The sequence below is a fragment of the Lissotriton vulgaris genome, chromosome 9 (genome assembly GCF_964263255.1).
Source record: "Lissotriton vulgaris chromosome 9, aLisVul1.2, whole genome shotgun sequence".
NCBI classification, from domain to species: domain Eukaryota; kingdom Metazoa; phylum Chordata; class Amphibia; order Caudata; family Salamandridae; genus Lissotriton; species Lissotriton vulgaris.
The window spans coordinates 156,759,934-156,774,950 of record NC_141697.1 but is presented as its reverse complement, the minus strand read 5'-3'; the positions used below and the strand labels follow the sequence as shown (position 1 = coordinate 156,774,950).

General features: G+C 42.0%; 1 protein-coding gene across 2 annotated transcripts in view; it reads right to left on the bottom strand.

Annotated features, from left to right (window-relative positions):
* Positions 1 to 15,017, bottom strand: part of FANCM (FA complementation group M) — an 861,212-nt gene that overhangs the window by 518,266 nt on the left and 327,929 nt on the right. For both annotated transcript variants that reach the window (XM_086937264.1, XM_086937265.1), the window contains exon 6: positions 14,176 to 14,308. In XM_086937264.1, coding sequence (XP_086793390.1) covers positions 14,176 to 14,308 — 133 coding nt within the window. The remainder of the gene's footprint in view (positions 1 to 14,175; positions 14,309 to 15,017) is intronic.

Below are 15,017 nucleotides of genomic sequence, written 5' to 3'. Positions count from 1 at the left end.
AGTGTGCTACTTCATGCATTACCGAAGGGTGCTGTGTGAATGTAGTTCCACCTCATTAGGTTTAATAAACTCTGTCTTTTCTATTCCAGTTTCTGTGCCAACTTCTTCCTATTGGTATGAGGACTCTGTGCAGAGAAGGGCGAATCCCTTGCACTGGTAGGCCTTGCTGAAGCTCACCACCACAAATTGGCGCTTCTAACGCAGGGCTCATCGGCGACTCGGAAGCCCGAAGGACTGGTTGCGACGAAGGATTGGAATCTCGCTTTGGACGTGATCGCTGCCTGAGGAGACCCGAGTCTTGGCACCCACAGCTTTTTTCCTTTCTTTCTGATCGGACCATGCAGGTGGCGCCAGTCCTCGACTGAGATCTCTTCTGTTGATTTGCTATGCAGTGACCATTTGGTCGATTTGAGAACTTGGCAATTGGAACCTGGACACCATTTGATTGGTAAGAGCCGTTCTGCTGCACTTGCTGTTGGTTTGACACCTTTGATTGGTAAGGTAGTTTAGTAACACTTACTGCGGCTTTGTTCGTATGATTGGCCAATATTGAATTTCGTTTGATATATATATATATATATATATATATATATATATATATATATATATATATGTGTGTTGCAATACATATAGGCAGGTAATGAGGAGATTTTTCTCTATTTTTAAATTTTTTGAATGGCGCAACGTACGAAGAGCACTTTAAGCGCTACTTTGATCATAATACTGCATATCCTGCACTATTTTTGGCATGCCTGTTTCCAGCACACTTCGTAGGATGTGTTGCTTTCGTAGTGGTACCAATTTGAGACTCGACGAAGCACAACCAGCCCCCCCAGAGGGGGCACCTAATAGGGACATGTATGTTAAGTATGGTATTTCTTCCGTAATGTACAGCACGTTATGGAATAAATATACTAGCAAAGATCCTGAGTTGCGTTGGTCTATGCATGGGTCATTTGATTTACGAACGATTCAGTATGTAGAGCAATGGATGTTTAAGCGAAAGGCTAGGCAAGATATGTTTGACTGTGTGCGAATGTGGGAGAAATTAGTGTGTGAGCGAATGAAACGTGAGCAAGCCTTGATTGAAAAAGAACAGCGAAAGAGCATCCATGCGAAAGCATTGGAAATGAAAATTAGGGAAATTAAAGAAAGCAAAGAGAGGGAAGATAGGGAGCGTCATTTACAGGTAATTGGCCAATTCACTGTTCGCAGACCTCTTTATCCTATTCTTAATAAACCCCAAGATGACTCTCTTATTAGATTGTTGTCCACCTCCGTATACTCTTCCTTCTGCTCCTTATGAATCAGATGAGGACTCTTCTACAGACCAGGACAAAGCGAGAGAAACTCGCTCAATGTTATCTGCTGAAGGTGCGTCTCAGATTAGATCTGCTGCGCGTAAAGCCATTCATAGTACTACTACTGCTTCTGAACTTCTAGATAGTATAAAAAGTTGGCAGGAAAGGGAACAGATATATTTTACTGAGGTATTTGCTGCAGAGGTTATTGAACGATTTAGGAAACATTCGGTAGAAATGGAGCCTGATGATGTAGCAGCTGATTGTAAACAATTACGTGACAGTCTTTTTTGTCTTCTCCCTGGTGGCTGACACGATCAGAAACTTGGTTAAACTGCGTGTCGAAGCAGCCCGTTTGCGAGAGGAGAAAAAGGCTGCAGACGCAGCTGCACCAACATCTCAGATCAGCGTGGCACGAACTTCTACTCTTGAAACATAAGAATGTTGTAATTAATGTGAAACCCATCCGGGAAGCCACGCTTTTTTATGTTCCTCCTAAGGGAACGGGTACAAATGATGAAAAGACTTCTGTAGATGCTAAAGGGTATTTTATTTATAATTGCGTTTACACTCCTTGGAATAGATCAGATGTTATGGCCCTTAAAAATGAATTGCCTGATCCGCGAAAGAATCCAGAAGTCTTTTATGAGGAAGTTGAGGGTGCAATTAGTTCTTGTACTATGACTTTGCCTGATATGGATTTATTTTTTGGACTAACATTACCGCCTGATATGTGGAGAACTGTGCGTAAAATTGACGACAGACATTTGGAGCATTATGGAAAGATTTAGAGCAGTTAGATGAAGATAGAGAACCTGCACAGAAACGTGTCAATTAATTTTAGATCTTCCGGCAGCTATATTAGTTAAGCTAAAGACGATTATTCCCCCTAAAAAGATAGATTGGACTGTATTAGCGTCGTGTAAGCAAAAGGCAGATGAATCGGTTTCAGTTTTCTTTAAACGCTTTGAAGAGGCATTCTACGATTTTAGTGGCCAGTCATTAACAGATGACACGGGTAGGCATCTGTTTGTTGATAAATATTTCACAAACATTTTGCCAGGAACAGCTAGTCGCCTAAAGGCCAGTGAGAGTTCATGGACTACCTCTTCTTCGGTTTCTCTCTTGACCATGGCTCAGTATTATGAGCAACAAGAATTAGAAGCTAAAAATAATGAGGATAAAAGGTATAAAGAGTTGAAAACAAAGGTTATGTCAGCTCAAGCATATGGACCACCTTCTAGAGGTAATGATAGGGCGGACGTGGATCTTATGGTTTGTCTTTTCCTCCTTATACTCGTTCGAATTTGTCTGTTGATTAGTGTGCGTACTGAAAGAAATTTGGACATTGGCTTTCTCATTGTCCAGAACTGCGTGCTCAGCAGTGTTCACATGGTCGGAGACAAATGAGAAATCGTTCAGGATAATTAGGGCCTAGAGCAAGCACAAATGATCGTTCTAGGTTTGATGCTAATACACGTGGACAGGAGGGGTCTAATACTTTTGACAGAAGGAACCAATATCAAATGTCCGACTATGTGCCGTCTGATTTGCAAGATTCTGCTTATGCATAGGATTGCCTAGGATGGGGTAAGGAATCAGTTGAAGTATCAGTAGATCAGAGGGTCCCTACGTTACAGCACATGTTTTAGATTCTACTGATCAGTTTCGGGTTGATACAGGAGCTACTCGTAGCACCTAGTCTAAACAATTGGTTCCAAGGGCTCCCCTGTCTGGCTTAACCATTACATCGATAGGTTTCGATGCAACACCTTCCCTTAGCCCATTGTCACAACCACTCGCATTTCATGTTGATAAGTTTATTGCTCCATGTCCGTTTTTGCATTATCCAAACACACCAGACAATATTGTGGGTCTTGATATGCTTAAATATTTCAGGGCTACGATACTATGTTCTCCGGAAGGAGTACGGGTTATTTTGAATGACAACTACCCTGTAATTGAGAGATCCTGTATTGTTAAAGAGGACATTATACTAGCCTCACTCCCTAGTACTTTGTGGGCTACTTCCGACACCGATGTAGGGCAAATGGTTATTCTGCCAGTGCATATTAGTGTCAAGGAGGGTGCTTCATTGCCTAGACTGCCTCAGTATAAAATTTCACGAGAAGGAGAAGAAGCACTCATGTATTGTACAAGGTTTGATTAAGGTGGGGGTTGTGGAAAAAGTTCTTTACATTGCTTGCAATAGTCCGATTCTTCCCATTTTGAAAAAAGATACTGACACTAGGATTTATAGATTTATCATCGATTTGAGAGAAGTCAACAAGATTCTAGTACCGCAGTACCCTGTGGTTTCTGACATAACGACACTACTTACTTTGGTTCCTCCGACAGCAACTACATTCTCTGTTATAGACTTGAAGAACGCTTTCTTTTCGATCCCTATTCATCCGGATAGTCGATATTTGTTTGGGTTCACTTTTAATAATCGATCGTATAGATTTTGTAGAGTTCCTCAAGGCTATACTGAGAGTCCTAGTATTTACAGTCAAGCATTGAAGAGACAGCTTGATTCCTTTATTTTGCCTGAAGGAGTGGCTCACATACATTATGTCGATGACATCTTGTTGGCAGCTGATACGCCTGAGCAGTGTCAAAATGTTACCTTGTCCTTGCTTTCTTTTCTTGCTACACACCATCATAAAGTATCACGAAAGAAATTGCAATATTGTGGACCGAAGGTGACCTATTTAGGACACCTTCTGTCTAAGGAGGGCCGTGCATTGACACCACATCGCATTCAAGCAATTTTAGACACACCAGTACCTTCCACACAGAAAGATGTCCGTGCATTCATTGGTTTGACTTTGTTTTGTAGGCAATGGCTATTGGGCTTTTCACACATTGTTAAACCCCTGCTAGCGCTTTTGACTAAAAACACTCCGACCCCCCCCTTCCATGGACAGATAAATGCCAAAATGCTTTTCGTCAGCTAAGACAAGCTCTTTGTTCTGCACCATTGTTAGGCACACCAGATTATATGAAAACTTTTACACTCTATGTACACGAGAAAGATGGGTGTGCATTGTCAGTTTTAGTACAGACACATGGTGATAAGCAGCGACCCTGTGCATATTTTTCTGCAGTTCTTGATCCTGTTGCTCGTGCGTTGCCTGGATGCTTCAGTTCAGTTGCAGCAAAAGCTGTGTCCATACGTCAGAGTGAAGGGATAGTTTTGTCACACAAACTGTTGGTGCTAGTACACCATCAGACTAAGACACAACATTTAACTAGTGCTCATTTGACAGGATACGAATTGACACTGTTAGCACCTCATATTACCTTGAAGAGGTGCGCGACACTGAACCCAGCCACTTTGTTGCCATATCCTGCGACTCAGTCCCAGTCAAAGGAACCTCACAATTGTATATTCCTTACTGAGGAACAGACAAAGGGTCACGTCGATTTACAAGATAAGCCCCTTCCAGATGTAGATGGGGAACTGTGGGTTGATGGGTCCTGTCTGAAGTTACCAGATTACACGACTTCAGCTGCTTATGCTATCACCACACGTGAGGCAGTAGTGGAACCAGCTCGCATACCTCAGAAGTCGGCTCAAGCAGCTGAACTATTAGCTTTGACACGAGCGTGTGAACTTAGCACTGACTTGTGTGTGGACATTTACACGGATAGCCGCTATGCTTTTGGAGTGGTTCATGATTTTGGCCTACACTGGAAGGAAAGAGGCTGTCTTACATCCCACGGGATGCAGATAATGCACGGAGAATTAGTACATAACCTCTTGACTGCACTTACATACCCAAAGAAAGTTACTATTATGAATGTAGCACACACAAGAAAATCATTGACAAAATGGACAAGGCAAAGCCTTTGCAGAATGCGTAGCTCGTGAAACTGCGATGCAACGAAGCACTACATCTATGTACGTAGTGAAATCATAAGCTGATCGTTGGCATGACGCTAGAGAGGACGTATAGGATATACAGAGATCTGTCTCTGTGGAAGAGCTTGAGCAATGGTCTAAAGAAGGAATGTTAGACGATGAGGGTTGTTGGCGTAACAAAGAAATGAATACGTGGAAATTGCCTGAAGCCTATTTACAACATATGATTCAAATGGCACATGGGCTGGCACATGTTGGAGCTCTAGCAATAACTAAATTGCTCACACAAGTTTGGGAGCATCCTGAAATTGCCAGCACAGCCAAAAGAGTGGTAAAGTCCTGTTTGATCTGTTTGCAGTATAATCCTGGATAAGGGACACAGACTTCTACAGGAGGGTTTGCTACACAAACCGCACCTTTTGAAGGGATGTATGATGTTACAACGCGTACTTTTAGCACGCATACCATTACCACGGATTTTTTACAACGCAGGTCATTTTACAACGGATACCTTTACAACGCAATACACTACAACGCAGATACTATTACAACGCATACCATTACATCGTAAGTATAATTATAGGTAAGTATATAATATTAATTTATATTGTAAATAATTATATTAGAATTATTATATTTAATTATTTATTATTTAATTAATAAAAAAAAAGAACAAATTGTAATTTTTAAATTTGTAAATATATATTAAAAATACCCCTGTACCCCAAAACCAGCCCTAAGTATATAATATTAATTTATAATGTAAATAATTATTTTAGAATTATTATATTTATTTATTAGTTAATTAATAAAAAAAATTGTAATTTTTAAATTTGTAAATATATATTAAAAATACCCCTGTACCCCAAAACCCAAAACCAGCCCTAAAACCTAAAAATACCCCTGTACCTAAAAACCCAAACCCAGCCCTAAAACCTAAAAATACCCCTGTACCCCAAAACCCAAACCAAGCCCTAAAACCTAAAAATACCCCTGTACCCCAAAACCCAAAACCAACCCTAAAACCTAAAAATACCCCTGTACCTAAAAACCCAAACCCAGCCCTAAAACCTAAAAATACCCCTGTACCCCAAAACCCAAACCCAGCCCTAAAACCTAAAAATACCCCTGTACCCCAAAACCCAAAACCAACCCTAAAACCTAAAAATACCCCTGTACCCCAAAACCCAAACAGCCCTAAAACCTAAAAATACCCCTGTACCCCAAAACCCAAACCCAGCCCTAAAACCTAAAAATACCCCTGTACCCCAAAACCCAAACCCAGCCCTAAAACCTAAAAATACCCCTGTACACCAAAACCCAAACCCAGCCCTGAAACCTAAAAATACCCCGTACCCCAAAACCCAAACCCAGCCCTAAAACCTAAAAATACCCCTGTACCCCAAATCCAGCCCTAAAACCTAAAAATACCCCTGTACCCCAAAACCCAAACCCAGCCCTGAAACCTAAAAATACCCCTGTACCCCAAAACCCAAACCCAGCCCTAAAACCTAAAAATACCCATGTACCCCAAAACCCTAACCCAGCCCTAATACCTAAAAATACCCCTGTACCCCAAAACCCAAACCCAGCCCTAAAACCTAAAAATACCCCTGCACCCCAAAACCCAAACAGCCCTAAAACCTAAAAATACCCCTGTACCCCAAAACCCAAACCCAGCCCTAAGACCTAAAAATACCCCTGTACCCCAAAACCCAAACCCAGCCCTAAAACCTAAAAATACCCCTGTACCCCCAAACCCAGCCCTAAAACCTAAAAATACCCCTGTACCCCAAAACCCTAACCCAGCCCTAATACCTAAAAATACCCCTGTACCCCAAAACCCAAACCCAGCCCTAAAACCTAAAAATACCCCTGCACCCCAAAACCCAAACAGCCCTAAAACCTAAAAATACCCCTGCACCCCAAAACCCAAACAGCCCTAAAACCTAAAAATACCCCTGTACCCCAAAACCCAAACAGCCCTAAAACCTAAAAATACCCCTGTACCCCAAAACCCAAACCCTGCCCTAAAACTTAAAAATACCCCTGTACCCCAAAACCCAAACCTAGCCCTAAAACCTAAAAATACCCCTGTACCCCAAAACCCAAACCCAGCCCTGAAACCTAAAAATACCCCGTACCCCAAAACCCAAACCCAATACCCCTAATAAATGTTATTTAAAAAAGATAAACTTACCTAAACTTACGATGTAATGGTATGCGTTGTAATAGTACCTGCGTTGTAAAGGTATCCGTGGTAATGGGTCCTGCGTGGTAATGGATCCGTGGTAATGGTACTGCGTGCTAAAAATTGCGTGGTAACAGTTACATACCTTTTGAAGTCTTGCAGATGGATTACATCCAACTTGAACGCTGCAATCATCTAAAATATGTCCTAGTGGTGGTATGTGTTTTTAGTAAACGGATAGAGGCATACTCTACAAAGGATAATACTGCTCTTACTACAGCAAAGGTGCTTCTGAAGGAGTATTTCCCTAGATATGGTGTTTGTAAGCTTTTGTGGAGTGACAACGGACCTCATTTTATTGGGCAAGTTGTTGAGCATGTCCTGAAAGGGTTACGGATCAAACCGAAATTCCATACAGTTTCCACCCACTAACAGCAGGATTAGTGGAGAGGTACAATGCTACTTTGAAACTAAAGTTGGCGAAAATACTGGCTTCCACGTCTTTGAAGTGGCCAGATCCACTCCCTTTGGTATTGTGTCCATAAGATCGATACCACATTCACGATCAGGTCTCAACCCTATGAAGTGGTCTTTGGGAGACCGATTAATATTTGGGGAGTTCCTAAGCCACGCCCCATACATTGTGTTCTGATGAATGATTATTTGACACAGTTAACAGACAGTTTGATCTCTATTCATCAACAGGTTCGAGAAGCTCTTCCTGACAGATCTACAGTTGAGGCCCATGAACTCAGTCCCGGCCACTATGTGATGGTCAAGGTGTTCGACAGATCGAACAGCTTGGAACCGAGGTGGCGAGGTCCAGAGCAGGTGCTTTTGGCTACAAGGACAGCAGTTTGAGTGACGAACAAAAAGAACTGGGTCCACAGCACGCATTGCAAGTGTGTGTCGCCTGCCTTGGTGGAACCTGCTGCGCTGACCGACCATCGAGAGTTTCTAGAGACAGAGAAAGGTCAAGCTATCTCACCTGACGAATCTGCGGAAGCCTTCCCGGACCACACGATTCCTGGAGCATCGCGATACCACTTGAGACCGAGGAAAGAATCTGCAACGTTGAACGAGACTGGTTGAGCTACCGCCCCGGGTTTGTGAAACGGAGAGCCGATGTGGCAAGGGGGGGGGGATCAGCCCTGCATTAGTGTAGTGACACCCGTCTTGGCCCGTGGTGAAGAAATCAACGCCTGGCCAGGGAGAAGAGCTCAAACGATTTTTTTCAACAAGTTTTTAGAAAGATCAATCATCACTGTTACTGAAGTGAATAACAAAATAATAATTTGTGCTGTAGCGTTTGTTGTTGCCTTGGTGGTTATGGCAATATTTACCTGGTTTGTTGAGAAAGTGGCTCTTGCTCGACAGCTTTTCGTTGCCACTACTACAGCTCCAAGGGAACACCATTATTATACGCTTCCCTATCATGAGCAGAGGCATCGACAATTCTACCTGAATAACACATTCATCCAGATGTTGCATCATACACACAATGCCACTAATACTACCAATTGTTGGGTGTGTGGGATGATACCTGCACACCAAAAGAAAGGAGGAACGCCTTTTATTCCTCTACCGTTTTCCCACAATGGTTCATGTCAAGCTTGGTATGCTCTTTTGTTTGCTTTCGGAAAGCCCTCAGTCGGTGGAATCATTTTTCGGTTAATTAAAGAATGCTACCAAGATGAAGATGGTTATCCTCAAGCTAAAGGGACTAAATGGGAATGGGAAGAGTACCAACCGGACAATATTTCAACACCGTATGTCTTTACAAATATAAGGAATATGAAAAACATTGGACCCTTTGTGATTTCTGTAACTAGTGCTAAAGCAGATTTATGTATTGGCAGTGTTGGGAGAATTCTTGTAGGACGGAGTGAATGTATTTCTACATTAACTATTGAAGGTGCTAATAACAGTAGTTTTACATCGTCGCACAATACATACTTTGTGTGTGGTAATAAAGGATACTATCAATTGCCTGTTGGGTGGTCCGGGGTATGTTACATATCATTTTTATTACTCCCTGTGTTTTTAGCACCCGCATCATATCACCTTGACCTAAAGTTGTACAATGATATTTCCAAGAATAGATACAAACTAACAATAAGTACAGATGAAGTCGACCAGACAGATACCACTTTACAACAATATGTCGATTTCAATTTGGGTTTGTTCTCCTTTGTGGGTGCTGCACTGAATAGCAGAAAGATCAGACGATTGACTCGTGTTGTGGAAGCTGTCACCAATCAGACAGCCATGGCACTTGGAAACATTACAGAAGAACTGCAAATTGCAAGAATTGTAGCACTCCAGAATAGGATGGTGCTTGACGTGGTTTTGGCTGATCGAGGTGGTGCATGTCGAATCATTGGTAGCAGTTGCTGTGTTTTCATACCTGATCACTCACCTTCAGTTTATGATGCACTCTCTAAACTGCATAAGATTGCTGCAGAAATTCACCCAGAGACAGGTACATGGACATTTTCGAACTGGATATGGACACTCTCTTACTTGGGGTTGGAAACTACGGTGTATTCTATGTATACTACTGGTGATACTATTTACATTCTGTACTTGTATACAATGTGGTCCTATACTTTGCTCCATGTGCATCACTGCTTGTACACCTGCCAAAAGAAATATTGCAGATATAAAAGCACAGCAAATGTTGAATAAAGAGATAGCTGAGATGATGAGCATCAATGTACGGGATGCATATTTAGATTACCCCAGATAGACGAATGTCTTCAGCTACTGCTGAAAGGGTCGTCTGTTGTAATTTAGCCGTAAGTTAAGCATTAGCAGAAGACATCTTGTATTTAGAAACTATCTTGTCCGTTGTGTGGAATCCATTTTGTATTTCTGGCAGCCATTTTGTTTGCCATGTGCTCACCATATGCTCTGTCCTACCTTCCTGTCAACTACTCTTGAAATCTGCCTAGAGACCAGATATATTTAGCCTCTTCTGCTTTGCACATGCTCAGTTGAGCTTACAGCTGTCCTCAACTTGTAACTGTCAGGATGTGTCCACCAGAATTAGCTGTCAGTCCCTCCCACTTGTTGCCAGCACACTCTCTGTATGACCTTGTATGTATTTGAAACCAGCATTCTGTACTTGTACCCCCCTCATTTGAGCCCTTGTGTGGGTATAAACGGACCAAGCTCCTTCCAGTCAGTGTGCTACTTCATGCATTACCGAAGGGTGCTGTGTGAATGTAGTTCTCTATTCCAGTTTCTGTGCCAACTTCTTCCTATAGATCTGAGGACTCTGTGCAGAGAAGGGCGAATCCCTTGCACTGGTAGGCCTTGCTGAGGCTCACCACCACATAGTCGCCAAAGAGAAGTTTTGCTCTGCTAGGTGTACTTGTTCTGGACAATGAGTACAGGCAGAGGCAGGAAGTACAAAAATAACAAGTCTTCTTTATTGTAGTAAAAGAGGTCAGGTCCTGCTATCCCTCCCTTCATAGGTTCCGTACTCCAACTGAAGAAGTTAGAGCTGGCAACCATGGAGAAGGAACACAGAACCCGGGGCATACTTGAATATACACGGTGCACATGCTTCGCTGATAAACAGTCAGCAAGCATGCAGGAGAATTAAAAGCACATCCGGAGCTGTCATCACTACAATGGGCCCACAATTAACGGCAGACCAGTCACCGCTCCTTTAAATAACTTGAGAACTACATGTGCACCTTTGCAGCACTTAACAAGACCCAACCGACCCTGAATAAAGATATCCCTGCTAGGTTCTTAAGGAGGGTAGGGTATACGGCTGTGGATATTTTTAAGGATTCAAAATGGCACCCTTTTGACAGGGGGGGGGGCGATATCAGTGGCAAGAGAAGAAAATATTCAATATCCTTCCACTTTCTGGGATAGACTTATGAGGCAGTTTCCAAAGGGTCTACTGCAGAGGTAGCGTCCCTGTGTTAGGTGAACTTTCACCTTTATTCATGCTACACAGTAACAAGAGACTGAGTGTCCAATGCAAGGTCCTGTGCAAGTTCTTCAAAGCATGTGTAGGATAAATGCTTAAATAGGCAGGAAAACAAATGATGTACTACAAACTACTAAAGCTTAAATCCAGGGGCAAGCCCTTGCAGGTAAAAAGGCATTAGGCAAATTCAATCAAATGAAACATGGCGGTAAACCCATAGGGGTGCATGAACCATCATTTAAGGACATAGGCAAGCCTACAAGGTACAGATTGTTATATATTGTTGAATTTAGGACATTAACAATGATCCAGTTTTGCATACAAAAATGTTGATAGGTACACTTTTTAGAGGTTAGCTGCTATTTAAATATTTATGTTCTACAACAAAGTATTTGTAATCAATTCAATTCAAAAAATCTTTATTTCGATCATAAAAGATCATAAAAGATATACAAATTATTTGATCATTAGAATACTTAAAAAGGATGTTAAAAACATTATACAAATATGCTATTTTAGAATACAATTTTAAAAAGGATGGTTGTACAGATACTATGTATAATACAGTTTTTGGGAAAACACAACTGGGCCGAATACAGGGGGGTAAGAGAGATGTTTCACACGGTTATGGTGTCCTCAATTATTCGTGCACGCACCCGCCACATTGCAGTCAGGAATTTTGCCATTGCAAATACTGTTGGCACAGGTAGATCTGTCTTTAGGACTCTATAAGCCGGAGCGTATGTTCTGAAGCCCAGGTTTTTTAAATGAGGGACCAGCCAGTGTCTCCTAATTCTAGTATAGGCTCTACAAAACAAAACCACATGTAAGTCACTCTCCAGTTTATATGCGCAAGCCGGACACGCCCCTGTCTCCAATCGACCAGCCCAAGACTTTTAATCCAATATTGCAAACAGGACTTGGCTACATGTCACTGCATTTTAGGTAGAGCCTGGGTAGCGCATGCGTTGCTCAGTGAGGCATGCTGTATTCAGGTAGGAACTTGATGGTCTGCCAACTCTCCGCTCATATTTTCAATTCGCTTGTGTCATTTTACACTGTAAGCTGTGGCTGCTTATTGGTCAATAGGCTTAGTAGTCCCTCCTAAGTACTGCTTTGTCTCATTTTGTAACCTCCCATGACGACACTCCCTGTTACATGTGTTGTTACTCTGTAGACTTTAATTTCAGCTTCTGAGTACTATTTTCTCAAATAGCTTTGTCCTGCCTGCTTTTGCAGGCAGGACACACTCTCTCCTAACGCTTATCAAACATTTTTATAGCACGGTTGCCGAAAACATTTCCAATGCAAGAGGTTTCGCATTTGCAAAGGTTTAAGCTATTGGCATTGTAAATGACAATGCTTTTTATTCATCTGTTTTAAAAACAACACATAAATAAACGGCATTGTCATTCACAATGCCAATAACTCAAACTCTCGTAAGTGCGAGAGCTATTGCATTGCAAATGCTTGTTGTATCTTGTGCCAGAGTTGCACACATAGTTTGTGCATTAAGGCCAAGGGATTCTCCCTTACAGACCTTTGTGCAGAAGACGGTTCAACGATCCAAATTTCGCCTTTACACATTTGAATTCCAAAAACTTATCATTTACATACTTGTCTCCCAGATAAACACTCCCTTCTTGAATCACTGAGCAGGATATGACTTCACCTAAATTGATGTGATGTGTTTTAAACAGTTGTCTAACTACGACTAAATAAAACAATGACCAGCAATTTAGCTTCCTATTCAGAGTTTTCAGGGGCCCCTAAACTCCAGATCAGAATTTTGTCGGATACAGTGGAGTAAAGACACTTGAGAGGAGGGGGAGGGACTGGGGGGGGGGGGGAGGGGAGGGCTGCAAGGTACATGGAGGGGCCCACATCCAGACTCAATCAGGTGCTCTCAGGCCAGGCCAGGGTACAGTGCTGAGGGGCCCCCGGGAGCTCGAGGGGCCCCCGGGAGCTCGGGGGTCCCCCTCCAATGCGGGGACTTATGTTACGTGGCTGTTAGACAACTCTCCGGCGTTCAGCCGGTGAGATGTCTAACAGCCACGGAGCACACTAGCAATCCAATAATCCAAACGCCGGATGACACAGCTCCCGGACGAAGGGTACATCACCTCGAAATGCATTAGAGCAGTTTTGAAACAGATAACATGTAAAGCATGAAAAAAAGATTTTCTACATCATGAAATTAATGATGATACTTCAATAAACTACGATAATCATCTTCATTGTGGAAGCTTGCTTGTTCGAGTATCAACGGTGTGCCCAAAACACAGGGATGTCACCAAGGTGATATGGTGACACATTAACTGAATTCATTACAGACGTGAGCCAGGACGGACACGCCACCTGTTTGGAGCACCCAACCTTGAAATACAGATTTCAAATCATAAACAGACTTTGCCAAATTAGCTGTGCGCACCCCACATATTTTTTCCGGACTTATGTTACGCCATTGATTGGATCCCAACCAATTCCCGTCGCTTATAGATAACTGAGCATTTATGTAATTCCTGTTTAATTCAACAAATTTAAGGCATACACATATTTCTCAGTCTTACATTGATGAGAGAAATAGATGCATGGCTGCGTGCACATGAATGCAGCCACAATATTTAGCCGCTTAGTGATGAATGACATTTTTCAGGATCCCACCTCATCTGTATTCTTAGCCAAAAAAGTGTAAATGCTGCAGTGTTTGTAAAGCAGAAAATGTTCGCATTTTTCCTCCCCACATGGACAAACAGAATTTCCAAGGTAGATGAATTACTGTTTACAAGTGCGCATATGAATGCTCCAAATGAACAAAGTTGTGGAATATTTCTATTTAAAATGAGGAATAAAAAAATATGTTTACCTTTTGTTCCATCCATGATTGTACGAAGGAAGACATAAAAGGAACGGCTCCCCATTTGGAGAAGTAATTCATATCCATGAAACAAACTTATACAAAGAGCATAATCACCTTCAAGTATACCTTGTTCACAACCCTAAAGGGACAGAGAACAGCAGCTGATGACATGCAAGGTAAAATGCAGGTACACAATGTGTCCCTAACACAATTACATTCAGTCAAACAAAAGGATGATGGTTTACTTGGCACCAGTCTTGAAAGTTCTGTTCTTTACACAACTGAAAATCAAGGTAGCTATGTGTTGGAGCTAGAGTGTAAGAATGCTGCTATTTAGGTTTATGACAAACGACATGGAAGCGCAATTCTGGGCAGCCCTCCAGCACCTCGTACCAGAAGAATAGTCCAAGGGATACCCTCCTACTTCCTACCTCAGAGAGGCAACCAAAACACAGGCTCTGAAAGGCATGTTGGATATGAGAAGGGCTATAACATATGGGGAAACTATATCAATGATGGACAGGTTAAGGTTTGTTCTTGATCGTTACATCTATATGGTTAAGAACACGAAACAAGAAGTGAACGAGATTATAAAGAGAAAAACCACAAAACGAATAGTTGACGATCTTATTTTGAAATGGCTTACTACCACCTTTAAACAACATATCCACTAGGCACAAACAACTTAGCAATTTATCTACTGTCTCAGAATACTGAATATCAGAGGTACAGGAAAAGCCTTACAAGTTACTTGATTGGCACTTAGCCCAAGCATAAATATTTCCCATCTCTGGCAATCAAGATGTCTTTAGAATTCAGAGGTCTTCAATCTGTGGGGCGCGACCCCC